Here is a 15,344-nt window from a genome sequence, read left to right as displayed (position 1 = left end):
CAAGGAAGAAGCAGCCACAACTGGGGGATGGAGACCCAGAGAAAAAGCCACACACTCATCAGACACAACCTGTGCTTTCCGTTAAACCCTGGGGTACTTACCCGATATTTCTTTTCTTGTTCAAATTTCTCTTCGAACTTCCGAATCTTCCTCTTGAGGCTCTGGATGTGCTTAGTGAGCTGAGTGATGGTCTGGGGCTCCTTGCCGTCCCCACCACTGCATCGGGAAGAGCTTCGAGGCCTGCCATGGTTACAGACAAGACAAATCATTCCAGAAACGGCCTCAGGGAACATGGCTGCCTGACCTTTGAACCCAGGAGACCAGAGAATTCCAGGCGGCAGCTCCTTATGCAACTTGTCTACCAGGATCCCCCCACTCCACATCCCTTGTGACCTCTGACCTTGTGCCATGCATTATGGGTCAATCTCCTCGGGGACTTTTTGTATATAAATGTTACAATATTAGCACAGGAAATACATATTTCAAAGCACAGTAAGGGCAACTTGGGACTCAGAAGGGAGGCCCTGCTGAGATGCGCCCTTCAACAGGTTAGACAAGCCACACCTCATGGCATTTTCAAAGCAAGATTTAAATGGGCAGTTAACTCCTCTGACATAAGAAAACCCTTTCAAATATGTCAAAAGGAGAGGCCCTCTCTCCAGAAAATATTTCCACGGTCTCAACATGACACACAATTTCCATGCAACTGCAATCAATGACTCACTACACCCCTCCAGTCCGCCATCCATGATCCCTGGATAAACTCAAGAACAGCAGTTATGCTGTGGGAGAGAAACTAGGGACATAGAAACAGACCATACTTTGGCCAAGGGAGTCTTCCTTTTAATTCCACGTCAAAAGTATTTGTGCAAGCTAACGTGGACCACAACACAGTTCCTAGAAGTAACCCCAATCACAGATACAAAGAACCAATGCAGAGCACGGAGGGGCCCCCCCGCTTTGGGCACACAAGGGGATGCTTCTCAATGAACCGTGTGGAGGTCACATCTGGCACACACAGAGAGAGACTGCTACCTCTGGCTGCCCATTGAACCTGGAGAGGACAGTGGTTATTTTTAGATCCTACTTTTCTAGAGCCTACCAAGGAGCTGAAGGGGAAGCTTGCTAATGTACACTTCCTCCGCTGTTGGGCATAGGGAACACGCTGGGCTAATTAAGAATGGCACTTCAGATGCGTGCCAAGACACGCGCTTCTTCATTCTTTCCAAAACACCCAACATGTATTTTGATGCTCGTGACCATTTCTCTCTGAGATCCCCCCCCCCAACTCAGTATAAAAGTAGTATTGTCACCTAGAGAGAGAGAGAGAGAGAGAGAGAGAGAGAGAGAGAGAACCTTGCTTTATCACAGTCTAACAGAGCACTCCATGGGTACGTCTGCTCTATTTCAGAGCTGAATTCCACTGTACGTTATGAAGGTCTTTGGAAAACTATGAAACAAAGGGGTAGGCTTCCTTACATCATAAACTGCTGGCTGCTGGGTGGAGATGGAGCTGACTCAGGGTCCAAGTTGAACCTCTGACTCTGGCTAAAGATGGAACACCGTGGCGACAACAACGGATTGTCACCATCGGTGATGTGATAGAGCAGCCTGCTGGTCCCTGCAGACTGGAGGTCTTCTGGTGTAACGTCGGTGTCACCCTGTGCATCTTTATGAGCTGGCGCCGGGTCTGGGGAAACAAGATGAGAGATGCAGACTTAGAAGTGACGGACGGAGAGCTCAAGGCTGCCGCGTTCCTAAATAAAGATCACAATATCAGTGGTAACGGCAAGTTTCTGTCGTGTCTCCCTTCTGGAGATGGGAGAAGCTTTCAAAAACACTGCCATGCTTGTTCTCAAAAAACCTGGATAGGAAAATATTACAAAGCCACCAGCAAAGGTGTTGGGAGACAATTCCAGAATGAGTCTTTCCAGCCGGCTCAGCACAAAGATCGAATTTGATGTCATTTTCGTGAGTCGGAGGGTATGCTGAAAGGAGCTAAGAGCGAATCAGAGTTTGGGTAAAAAGATACAGTCTGTGAGGGAAAGGGAGATTAGTAGAATTATTTACCAGGAAAAGAGTAGAGGGAGGAGGTAGAAAGAGAGGAAGAAGAGGGACGAGGAGTCAGTCAGATACACAAGGCTGTGTCAGCATGCACGGTGCTCAGAGCCTGCCTGCCAAGCAGAAAGCACAAAGTTCAAAACACAGCAGTAATACTCCTGGATCAGGGAGACAATGGATGGATCAGTGGGTAAAGGCCAAGCCTGAGTGATCTGAGTTCAATCACTGCGACCCACATGGGTGGAGAAGAAAACCAACTCCGACTCCCAACTCATTCTCACATGTATGTCCTGATATCACACCAGCAAGCACACACACACATGTTCTGACATCATGCAAGCAAGCACATATACACACAAGTACATGTAATAAAATCCTAAAATGAGAGGAAGAAAAAGAGGAGGAATAAAAAGGAAAGTAGATAGAGAGAGAGAGAGAGATTGAAACCAAAGAGACTACACAATTACTCCAATGTAGAGAGTTAGGAATGACTGTACTGCCTTCCAAAATATTACATAACACTCTGTTTTGAACAAAACCAAAATGAAAGCAAAGCTTACTGCAGTGCCTGCACCCCCGCAGGCCAGCTCTGGGCCCTGATTCTCCATGTCACCTCCTCCCCTGGTCCTCCTAACTTAGGTCCTTAGTTCCCAGCAGAGCCAGTCCAGATGTCTGCTTCCCCTGTGCTAAGGGGGAGATGAGAGGTAGGCACACTGCCAGAGGCTCCCTGAGACACTTGGGGCTGGTCTCCAGCTCACGGACCTAGCTCCCTTTGCCTCCCAAGTGCTGGGACTAAAAGCCTGGGCCGCTACACCCAGCCCAGATTTTTTTTTTCCTTAACTAAATCATTTGAGGTACAAACATACAGCCTAATCCAGATTCTTTGAGGTGGAAAGCCACACTTCTAATCTGGGCCACGCCTCCTGCTGGCAGCCTACACAAAGGACATGGGAGAAGGAAGCTTGCTCTCTTCGCCTGCTGGCTCTCAATCTTGCTGGCAAGTTTAGTCATTCCTTCACTGGCATTATAGCCTATTTCTTCAGGATTTTGGAGCATAGTGAAGACCAACTGAGACATCCCACCTTGTGGACTGAAAGAACTATTAGATTCATAGACTTTCAATTTGTAGACAGCCATTGTTACTATAACCTGTAAGCTGTCTTAATAAATCCTGTGTATATATATATATATATATATATATATATATATATATGTGTGTGTGTGTGTGTGTGTATGTATATATGTATGTATATATGTATATATATGTGTGTGTATATATACACACATATATAAATATATATACATATATGTTTATGTTTCTATACATGTTTATATACATATATTACATAATATACAAATATATAATATATATGCATATTACATAATATATACATTTATAATATATTATATATGTAATAGTGTATATTATATGCTATGCATACATATAAATGTATATATATGTACATATACATATAAAATATATGTGTATATATGTTTATATAAACATACACATATGCATATATGTGATATATATGTACATATATGTATATGCACATATATGTATGGGTATATATGTGTGTACATATATGTATATAGAAATATATGTAGAATTATACATAGTATATATTAAATATGTAATTTATATTATATTATACTATATTATATATATATGCTAGTCCTAGAGAATGAATACTACTGGTAATTTCACAGAGCCTTAGTTCTTCTCCAAACATACCATGTGAATTGAAAACAGGCTTAATTAAATCAGTTGGCATGTGTATTTGTGTATATACTTGTGTAGACAGATTCATTGGGCTCTCTGCTCAAAAGAGGCCATGGCAGGACTCAAAGCCAGTGCTGCCATCTGGGAACAGACTTTGCAGCCTCTTCCAACCAACTGCACAGGGAAAAGCATGTAGCCACCTAGAGCTTGATGGCTCTTCAAGGATCCTAGGACATGATCTTTGTTTCTTCGGAAGGAAGGAGCAGCTTGCCAAGGCCCACGGCATGATATGTGATGACTTAGAGGAAGGGGCTAGGAGCCAAGAGCCTGGTAACTGAATGCTGGCGGGGAGGGGCAGATTCAGCCAGTTTGCTGGCTTCCTTCTGTTTCCTTGTACCAAACACACAGAGCTGTGAAAAGACACAAGAGGAGATCCACTCTACAGGAAGCAAGGCTCCCGCTTACAAATGGTGGTTGAGTGCTCACACAATGATAAAAGAAGTTAGTCTTTATAATTTCCAAAAATCTCTGTGATATATGTATCTTAAATCTTAGAAAAAGAAAGCCCACAGTAATCGAAGGGCAAGACAGGGGTCTAGTGACCTCAGTTTCTTCAAATCGCAGAACTGTTCTTGGGATACATTTTCGTGCTCTTCCTAGGTGTAGCGGGTAGGAGTGAGTTCACGTCAGATCGCTCATTTCCGTTGGCTGCTGTTATGCAACTGAATGTTTAAACCATCCTTTATATGCCTCTGTGGAAAGACATGTTTTTGCCCACTTGCGGCTAGTCCTCAGGACTGTATACAACTTGAACTCATGAGAACCTCACTCACGTGACCTCTCTTAACCCTCAGAGTGTAAATTGTCTGAGGTGCTGAATAAAGTTGGCTGCTGCCTGGGACTTTAGTCCGCCTCATTGATTGGCTCCATTCTCCCAGGTCCCACGGCCTTTGAGAGCGGTCACATTGAGTGCAACAGAGCAGAAACAGGGTGTGAATACCAGGTCTTCCACTGGCTAAGGGATATGGACCAAAGTGAAGCTTTTAACAGTGTGTGTGTGTGTGTGTGTGTGTTCGTGCACGCGCATAACTATGTGTACTGGCATATGTGTGTATACACACCTATACCATGTGTGGCCCAGAAGATAACTTTTCTGAGTTGGTTCCCTCATCCCACAATATGATACTGGGAGTCAAGCTTACACGCTCAGGCTTGGCAGCAAGGACTTTTACCCACTGGCCTCAAAATGCAACTTTTTAAAACTCATTAGATTTTTCATGGATTGAACGAGAAAAATGAAACCTTCCTCACAAGGCTAAGCAAGGTCGACGTTAAATAAAGCCGCATCCCGACAAACTCTTAGCACAGCCATGCAAGTCATTTTCCGTATTATATGCGTTTATCTGGACGCGATTGCAACTTAGTTCTTGAGATTTTCAGTTTAATCAGGAGAGCTATGTTTTAAGATGCTAATCTGATTGGCTACCCACACCTATTAAGCTAATCAACATTAGACTAAATTCATCTTAAACTTCCTAGGGTTGAGTTTGGGGACCGGACACTTGCACTAGCAATCAGGAGGTTATGAGCCCCATCTTTAAAAAAAAAAAATCTCTAAAATAAAACCAAAGTTTAGCCGGGCGGTGGTGGCGCACGCCTTTAATCCCAGCACTTGGGAGGCAGAGGCAGGCAGATTTCTGAGTTCAAGGCCAGCCTGGTCTACAGAGTGAGTTCCAGGATAGCCAGGGCTACACAGAGAAACCCTGTCTCAAACAAAACAAAACAAAACAAAACAAAAAAAAAAAACACCAAAGTTTGTCGGCGAATCCTTGGTGAGACATTAGGATAGGTGCTCCCCTTGAGAACTATTATTTCAGTGACTATCATAAAATTAGGAAGATAAATATTACTCTGAGAACCTCCTGGGAGCACCTATAGGATACACCATGAGGACCTGTCAGTCAATGCATGCCTCAACATTTTGGACCTCTTCGTCAGTGCTTATTTTCAAAGAATATCAACAAGGCATTTGTGGAGGTGACTCACTGTGTCCTAACACTTACTTAGAGGGTTTTGCATCACTGTCATGTGAAGCTGGCTTTTCAGTTCCATAGAACTAGGCTGACCTGTTCTGGGGTTGGGAGGTAGGGGGAAGGATATCTCTGACCAGTTCCTCAAGTAGAAGATGACACATTTCTGTTGCTGGAAGCCAGAGTGTCTCTGGCAGCCCACTCACGGAACAGTAGGGAACACAAAGCTGAGAAATAATTACCTCCAGCATGTGGCGGCCAAGAGACCACTTCTGATCTGGCTGCAACCGCAGGCAGAAGCAGATGTTACGTTCCGGTGACTCAGTCAGATTTAAAAATGTATCTTCCTAATGCGGATTTTTAAAAAGCAACTCAAACTTTTAAAATAAATCTCTGCAAGAGCCCAAGAGGGCTTGCTCAGCTGTATAAACCAGAAACTTACAGACTCATTATTTTCGCTCTGGGGTTTGTCATTGTGATGGGCCCATAAGCAACTATCAGATACATTCCAATGGCCAGACACGAGCCTTGGCTGGTTTGGGATGTGAAATGAGCCCAAAGCATGCCCATGATCTTAGCAACTTTCAAGCCTAAACATTCTGGTCCTGGTGGTCTCAGGACAGACAGCTTGGAGGGCCAGTACCATCACACTCAAAGGGAAGGCCATGGAAACAAACTCAAATGTCGCAGTGTATGGGCTTCATCTGTCAGCTTTCGGTGAACCTAGAGTCACCTGTGAAGAGGAGATGAAAATGACCTATGGCTCCATTCCATCTGTGAGACTTTTTCTCATTGTTAATTGATGGCGGAGGATGGAGCCCACCATCCCTGGGCAGGAATGGCTGGGCTCTGTAAAAGAAGTAGCTGTGTGTAATGAAGAGAAATCAAGCCCGAGAAGAGCACCAGAGAGCGGGGCTCCTCCTCCACGCGCCTCTTCTTCAGTTCCAGGTTCCTGCCCTGGCTTCCTCTGATTGCCGACTGTAAAAGCCCAAGGGTGAAATAAACCTTGTCCTCCCCAAGGCGGGTTTTTTCGGTCAGCATTTCATCACGGCACCAGAAAGCAAATTAGGACACCAACCAAAAATATCTGGTGGGTTCTGTTGGGTTCTGTTGTAGAGACGCAATATTTAAGTTTCTGAAGGAGCTAACAGGTCTGCAAGGATGCAGGAAACAGAACCGGGTAAGCCTAGAGTCGCGGCGATAAAGTGGCTGCAGGAGAAGCAGACTGGCTTGGTTAAGAGGTCAATGAGGATAGAGGAAAGTATCACCATGCCAAGGTGGCCATGAGCATTACGGCAGCTGAAAGGAATTCTGGGTTGGGCTAGCAGCTTACGTAACTATCCGGCAGTTAACAGTTATAAGAATCATATTCTCTACCTTTCAAAAAAAAAAAAAAAAAGGAAGCTGTAGAAAAGACCTCAGACAAGGACATGGCCATCTCTACATTTTGAAATGCTTTCTTTGATAAACAAAGCGTCAGTGTGATACTACCTATTTTCAACACGGTGAAGATTGTTCTAAAAACATGGGAGAAAGTTTAACTGGACTCATAGGCAGAAGTACAGGCTATAATTTATTATAGCAAATGTGGTTCCAGCTTTGATATTAGTGATTATTGAGCCAGCTGCTCTATGGATTATTGCCGTTATAGATACCCTCTGCTTAGGGCTCGAGAGATGGCTCAGCGGTTAAGAGCACTGACTGCTCCTCCAGAGGTCCTGAGTTCAATTCCCAGCAACCACATGGTGGCTCACAGCCATCTGTAATGGGGATCTGATGCCCTCTTCTGGTGTGTCTGAAGACAGCGACAGTCTACCCACACACAAGAAATAGACACCCTCTGCTTACGGAAGCTAGAATCATGTCGATCACATTCGAGACTCCGGCAGAGATCTGTAAAATGAACTGCAGATGTTGTCCCCACCCCCTGAAAACATTAGAAATTATGAGACAGTTGGTATCTAAAGGCAAATTCGATCATCATCACGAGCTGGAACTGATGGAATATAAATTCTGAATTGGGCAAGAATGCCCACCTGTTCAATAATAAGAGATAGGCTGTGGAGATGACACAGTGGTCAAGGGCTCTTGCTGACAAATCCAAAAACATGAATCCGATCTTCAGGAAGAACACTGAAGAAGGGAATCAACTCCTGAAAGGTTGCCCTCTGACTTCCACAGGTTCATAAACATGTGCATGTGTACCCATATGCAAACACACAAATACCAACCACACACACACACACACACAAACACACACACACACACAAACTCACACACACACACACACACACAAATTCAAATCATCTAAATTAAAAGTTAAAGATAATAATAGCTGAACATATATACCAGGCTTGACATGCGGAGTATTTCACAAATCTTACTCTATACAGTTTTACAACAAAACTAAGAGTAGTTAGTGTCCTTTCTGCCATTTAAAGAAAAGAAAGCTGAGGAATGGAAGATTAAACGGCCCGTATGAAGTCACCAAGCTAGCTTATGAAAATGTGCAAGGAGTTATTATCTCAGAACAAAGCTGAATAGTGAATATAACATATTCAGCCTTTCGAGAGGATTACGGTCCAAATTTCATACCAAGGTCATCTTAAAAATAGAACCAAATAACTGGGTCATGTTTTGCAATGAACGCAAACTCTCTTGACATATGTAGCAAAGGGCAAAGTTGAATTAATATCGTGCTGACAGACGTGTCAGTACCAATGCTTGCAAACAGATCCTAGATTAATCTTTGTTTACATTTCTAAAATGGTAAGTGTCGGTTTGTAGGTGCTGCATTTTTCCTAAGTATGTTTGGGTGTCTTACCTGCTGTGTGCTACATGCATACCTAATGCCCAAGAAGTCTAGAGCCCATGGGATCCTTTAAAACTGGAACTATAGGCAGTCATGAGTCACCATGGAGGTGCCGGGAATTGCACCAGGGATCTGTGGAAGAGCAGCCAATGCTCTTGACCACTGATCCATCTCTTCAGCCCCAGCTGGAATAAAATACCAAACAGCCTCAGGTCAAGGTCTCCAACTGTAGGAGGCACCATGAGGGCAGATGACTGGCAGTGTGAACCAGTGGTGATGGAGCCAGCAGAGCCTGCCCCATCTGCTCTCAACAGATAACAAGCACTGAGTTATTAGCTTGATGGGCAACAGCCTTTGAGTTCTTACAGAACACAAGGATATAACAGAAAAGTTGATGCAATGACATCAGCAGGGATTGCTTGGGAGATGATCCTAAAGCCATCACTATTTTGCTAAAGTAAAAAGGAATGTTTTATGCCCATACTTTGGAAGGCATTAAATTATTTTTTGAACAGATACAATTATGGATTCCCATGGTGTTATGAGATTTGATGGACAGGAGTCCCCTGTTCATCTTGGCCTGCCCCATGCTCGTGAATGATAACATTTCATAACTAAATCATCTCTCCCATATTCATGAATAATATTCTAATTTAATCCTGTCGGAATCAAATGGCACACACGAGAAAAAGGCACAAGTGCCAGAGAAGCGAAAATGACCTTGGAGACAGTGAGCTAAAACAGACAAATTAACCACAAATCTGGGGCTTAGAGTTTCAGTGTAAGAATAGATTCAAGGGCTGGAGAGATGGCTCAGCAGTTAAGAGCACTGACTACTCTTCCAGAGGTCCTGAGTTCAATTCTCAGCAACCACATGGTGGTTCACAACCATCTGTAATGGGATCCAATGCCCTCTTCTAGTGTATCTGAAGACAGCTACAATGTGTGTGTGTGTGTGTATGTGTGTGTGTGTACATATATATGTATAAAATAAATAAATCTTTTAAAAAATAGATTCAAATAGTCACATTCAAAACAAAGCAGTTATAGGAAGTGCACACAAGCTACCAACTTAAATTTCAAAATTTGGAAGATTGTGAGTATAAGAACTAAGTTGAGTTAGACAGTGAACACCAGAAGAAAAGAACTGGAGAAGTCCCGGTCCAAACAGGTCCTTTTTGTTCCCAGTCACTGCCCACCCCCGTCTGTGGCACCTTCAACAAGCCACTCCGACTCTCCAAAGTTACTTCTGAACTCTTCCGACAAGAGTCGACCCATTTCTAAGGGCTGCATCCACAAGGCCCCTTCTCCAAAGACTTTTACACCAGAGAACAGAGTCAACCAGAAGGAGACACAAAGACCCATACCCTGTCAGTTCCTGTCTTAGACAATGTATTTGGCAAGTTACAGGTAGGATGACCTATGTGAGATTCTATCTGGGACAGAGGACTCCTCAAGCATGTGAGAGACATTTTAATCCCAAACTAGACAGTTCCCAACAAGCAAGAACAGTTCATGGACCTTCCAATGTTCTCAAATTACCTGTCACTTTGCTCCAGAGCCCCCTGTATTATATGATGTGTCTATGCCCTGGTCCTTGTCCATGAGCCATCTCACCTGCCTGTGACCTTGGTGCATAAGTACCATTTTGATCTTGAAGTTAATAGATGAAGTTGATTGATTCTGACCTAGATTGAGTGATATGACCTAATTGATTGATACGGACCCGATAGATGCTGAATCATACGTCTCCTGTGGTCCCTTGATAACAATGGTAAAGCATAGTCAGAAGCCTTGAAATTCTCTCTCCAAGACATTATCCCCTTGACTAGTGGATCCTGTTGCTCGGAGTGTTCATAAAATATTCAGACTCTGGGACTGACACCCAAGACTGTTTAAGGTAAAGAGTGAAAATCTCCATGTGGGTAAATCTTCCTGATGGTTATGTTACATAAGAAGTTCCCAGAATGCTGTTAAGACCAGTCTGTGCCTACACGGTACCAGAAAATCCACTCTTGTGGCAGGTATAGTTTGAAACTGGTTTTGTAGAACAAGATGCCATTTTCAAGTACCTTACTGAAACTTAGGAACTTCACAACCCATAAACCAACTTAAAGACCAAGGTTTGAACCACCAGACAAGTTGCTATGGCTCTTCTATCAGACCATCAGTTCAAACCTGTACTGTGAGATTTAAGTAACTTAAGTCATGTACTAAGTAAGTCTGAAGTGAATCCAAACCTTCTTATAGTGACATCAGTTTCTAGTTGTGAATTTTACCATTAGTAGCCCCTGCTGGCAAATAACACCCAGGAATTCCTATCAAAATCACTGGGTGGATTTTCTCCTATTTATGTTAATTATTGAATCTACTGCTAAAATGGTGTACAGGGCTAGAGAGGGTACGACTTTAAGAAAATTAAATGTTTAATATCATTTTTTATGGACTTGTGGTCATTTATGATAATCTTATACAGTCCTCTTTTCACCAGGGATTTAAATACATGTGCGTGCACACACGTGTACTCACGAACAGGTATTATACACACACACCCCTACAATTCCAAAATATTTAAAAAAAAATAGCCCCCAAAATCCATATATACTTCCTACAAATTAAGAACTGCTGATCAATCTATGACCATAGATCTCACAGGGCACACCCCTAGACTTTGGACAACTGTTGAGAGTGAGAAGTAGCCTTCCCCTAGTGAGGAGACCCTTAACTGGTTATCCAATACCAAGTAGTCATCCCTGAAATAATATACAAGCAAGAAATACTTAACAGATTCTGCAGGTTTACGTGCACAGGTGCTTGCTTACATGGAGAAAGGAGAGAGAGGAAGGGAGATTGTACCAGGATGGTTTCCTGCTGCTGCAACATTGTTTATAGTGGACCGATTGGGGGAGGAGCTAACGATTGGGTGGGGAGGATGTGGGAGGAGCAAAGAGAGAGGAGGAGGAGAAAGAGGAGGAGTAAGAGAGACAGGAAAGAGGAGGAAGAGAGAATATGGCGGAGGATGACCGAGTATCTCTAGTAGAGGTAGTTATTTAAGATCAAGGTTAGGTAATTGAGTAACAACTCTAATTGTGTGGGCAACCTGTTAATTGAGCATTTCTAAATATATAAAACTATTGGATACCTTTAAGAGTCTCATTTCTACCGGGTACTGCAGGGTTAGCGGGATACTTTGGGCTCAGCCAAGCATTGTGAACAGTGTGGTGGATTAGCAGAGCCAGACACCGCGCTGGCGTCTCATGGGTGCCAGAGCCGGTGCTTCTGGCTGGCTGGCTGGAGCCGCAGTCTGAGCCGAGGAGCGGTGGGAGCACGGTGTGGCTCTTGGCCTCTGGCCGCTTCTAATGTGTGTGTGTGTGTGTGTGTGTGTGTGTGTGTGTGTGTGTGTGTGTGTGTGTGTTGGGGGGGGGGGGTTAAATATTACCCCCCACAGGAGATAACAAAAAATGAGGTCAGGAATTAAAGGAGGTAGTAGGAAGAGTTGGGAAACAGAAAAATATGGAAACAAATGCCATAATTACATTCTAACCAACAAAAAAACAAACTGTTGTTCCGAACCGTAACTAGCGAGTCATAAAATAAAAGCGTGTCTTGGGAGTGCATGAGACTAAACCTTACCCCAAGAAAGTATTTTACGAATTAATCTTGACAGTTCCTCAGCTGGATGAAGAAACTCTCTGGGGTCCATGAAAACCCTTAGTTCTTTATGTTTTTGCAGAGTCTAGTTACCTGGACAGCACTCTCGGTACTTTCAAGTTTTCTAGATTTAAAAAATTCAGTATCCGGGCTGGAGAGTTAGCTCAAGGGTTAAGAGCACTTGTTATTGATGCAAAGGACCCAGGTTCTATTCCCAGTACCTACATGGAGGCTTGCCATCTCCTCAAGCACAAGCATGCGAGGTGCATAAAATAATAAAAAATAAACAAAAATTTTCAAAAAAAAAAAAAAAAAAAAAAAAAAAAAGTCCAGCATCCGAACCACGAGCTCCATCTCAAAGGAGCCGTTTGTCTGGTTCCTGCCACTTGTCACTGAACACAGAAGGTCTTGCTTGCTCCTTTCTGTGAGCAACCCCTAGGTAAATTCACAATCTATTTACATTTCACGAGAGGGTTTTAAAGTTTGTTCAAAATCCAGTCTATCCAGAATTTAAAAAGCATAAAATCATCTTGATATTTAAAAGTTAAAAATCATCATAAAAACACCCCCAAAGGATCTATATTCAACATACAACAAATACTATACACTCTATGCTAGACACTTGGCCAGCTAGTTCAAGCATCAGACAATTCAAAGGTTAATTTATATTTTGCTTCAGACTTCTGTATATGTTATATATGCTTTTTTTTTTTTTTTTTTTTTTTAGAAGAAACAAAATCCAGGGTTGGCAAAGGGACTTCGTGGGCTGGACCTAGGCTCCCTGCACATATGTAGCAGATGTGCAGCTTGGTTTTCATGTTGGTCCCCCAACAACTGGAGTTAGGGAGCCTGTCTCTGTTGCCTGCCTGTGAATCCTGTTCCTCTAACTGAGATGCCATGTCTGGCCTCAGTTGGGAGAGGATGTGCCTAGTCCTGCAGTGACTTGATGTGCCAGGGTAGGTTGGTACCCAGGGAGGACCTCCTCCTTATCAGAGAAGAAGGGGAGGGGGATCGGAGGAGGGGATATATGTTGGGAAGGGGGAGGGGAGAGGGCTTCTATCCATATGTTAAATAAATAAATAGGGAAAAATATAAGGTTGAAGAAGAGGGGCCACACTGTCTGACAATCTGACTTAAAGCATTGATTGGGTCCTTATCCCAATCAGTCTTCTACCCGCATTTGACCCAAACACAGTGGCCAACACAGGAGGGGAGCTTGCCTACCACCCAAGAAGGCCACCAATTAATTGTTAATGACAGGTGGCCACAGGGAAGTCTTTTACCACTTACTATATCCCACTAGGTTTCGGGTCCTCATGGCAACGAGTATTATTTCACCGTTCGATTCAGTAAGTTACTATCACCAAATGTATAAACAGTTCCCTCATCATAGGAATATAGGTAACAGGAACAGCTACCCTTAGCAGCTCACTGTTAATCAAAACAAATTCCAACGCTGCAGATGACCGTTTGGCCTGCTTAGAGCACGTGAGATGTTCTTAAACAGAAAGTGTGTTAAGTAAGGCCCTCTGTCCGTGCTGCTGAATTGAATTGCCATTTTCAATCTCTTCCTCCAGGCCCTGGAGATTAAGGGCCTCTTCTAGAGCTAGTTCCCCTAAGCCCTTTGAGGCCCCGCCCCCCAATCCAGGGAGCCGGCTGCCAGCCTCTGGCGGATTTGTATGGAGAAGGATAAGCTCTCTCCTCAGGTAAACTGCTATTTCCTTCCTCTCGAATTCTTCCTGAGGGCATTAATTTGCCTTCTGTTGGCTAGCCAATCAGCCGTCCCTAGGATTGAAAGGAAAAAAAAAAAAAAAACCGAAAGAAAAAAAGAAAAATTCAGACCCGTTTTGAGACTTTTAGAAAGGAAAATTCAAAAGAAGCCAGAACAAGGATACATGATCGGAATGAGCCAAGGGCTGACCACTTACTCTTGCTCACTCTGCTTACTGATCGGCAGAAGATCAGTTATTCAGAGAGTGAACGGAGGAGATGAAACTCCGCTGGTCCTCAGTATCTCAAAAGCATGCTAAGTTTTAAGACAGCACAGACCATCGTAAGTCCAGTGGAGCACACCACTCCTCGTTACAGAGCAACCAGAAAAATGACAAGAAGTTGTGCGCCGATGCTTTCAGCTGACTCCCATTTAGGTAAAGTCTGCCTTGCAAGCTAATCCTAAATCCTCACGTTCCCTCTAATCAGCTCCTAGGCTTGGGCTTTGATGTTACATCATTTCTGTCCGGAGTCCAGGCAGAGGCTGAGCTGTCTCTTGAGTACCACACGGGACATCCCCAGACTCTCTGCTTTCTTACCTGCAGGATCCGCGCTGTCGGCAGGCACACTCTGCGTGGAAGCTGGGGCCGGGTCCTTAACTCCGTGCACCTGGCCATCTTCTTCCTGGGTCGTCAGAAACGCGGAGCACAGACCAGATTCGAGGGCTTGGAGCTTCAGCAAGGAATTCTGCCAACAAAAGCAGAACATGAAGCCAGCTAAGCGGATGCCTAACACACAGCTCTGGGGCTGCAGCTTTCCGGGCACCTTCGTCCGGGTGCCTAGCAGGAAAGGGGGTCTCGGCTAGCTGCTGCTGCTGCTTCGAGGAAAAGGAGCTGCTGGTCCCCGAGTCAGATGCGCATTGGTCCTCATGCAGCTTCAATTTCTGGCTCGTTAAAATCCTAACGTATACGGTCTATCTGTGACACATGGGACCTGGGATTTCGTCAGCAAGAGACACTGCATCTGGAGAGCCAATCTCAGAAGGTGTCCGCTTCCCAAGTGCTGGGGCTTTTACGCTCGCTCCTCCGCGCAACTCTTCATTCACTGTGCTGACATCAGGAGCCAGACATTAGGCCACTCCCAGGCTACCATTCATAAAAGCCACCGTCCCTCCAAGACACAGACTGCGGCAGACCGCAGCACACAAAGAGTTACAGCTGCAGAGGCTGCCTGGCACCTAGGAGGGGCTTCTGGGCTCCTTCACCCAGCTTTACACCACGCCTTCTAAAGTTACTTCTCTTGCAGGGGGTGGGGGAGGGGGATGCTGCAGCTGGGGAACGGAGTCCAGGGAGCCGAC

General features: G+C 44.3%; 1 protein-coding gene across 5 annotated transcripts in view; it reads right to left on the bottom strand.

The window, feature by feature from the left end:
- Fam13c (family with sequence similarity 13 member C) overlaps positions 1-15,344 on the bottom strand; it is a 111,998-nt gene that overhangs the window by 22,598 nt on the left and 74,056 nt on the right. For all 5 annotated transcript variants that reach the window (XM_034524126.2, XM_034524125.2, XM_034524124.2 and 2 more), the window contains 3 exons: positions 14,587-14,734; positions 1,480-1,690; positions 102-240 (listed from right to left, as the gene is read on the bottom strand). In XM_034524126.2, coding sequence (XP_034380017.1) covers positions 102-240; positions 1,480-1,690; positions 14,587-14,734 — 498 coding nt within the window. The remainder of the gene's footprint in view (positions 1-101; positions 241-1,479; positions 1,691-14,586; positions 14,735-15,344) is intronic.

This window comes from Arvicanthis niloticus, chromosome 20, assembly GCF_011762505.2.
Source record: "Arvicanthis niloticus isolate mArvNil1 chromosome 20, mArvNil1.pat.X, whole genome shotgun sequence".
NCBI lineage: Eukaryota > Metazoa > Chordata > Mammalia > Rodentia > Muridae > Arvicanthis > Arvicanthis niloticus.
The sequence above is the reverse complement of the archived record's forward strand: the minus strand, read 5'-3'. Positions and strand labels throughout refer to the sequence as shown.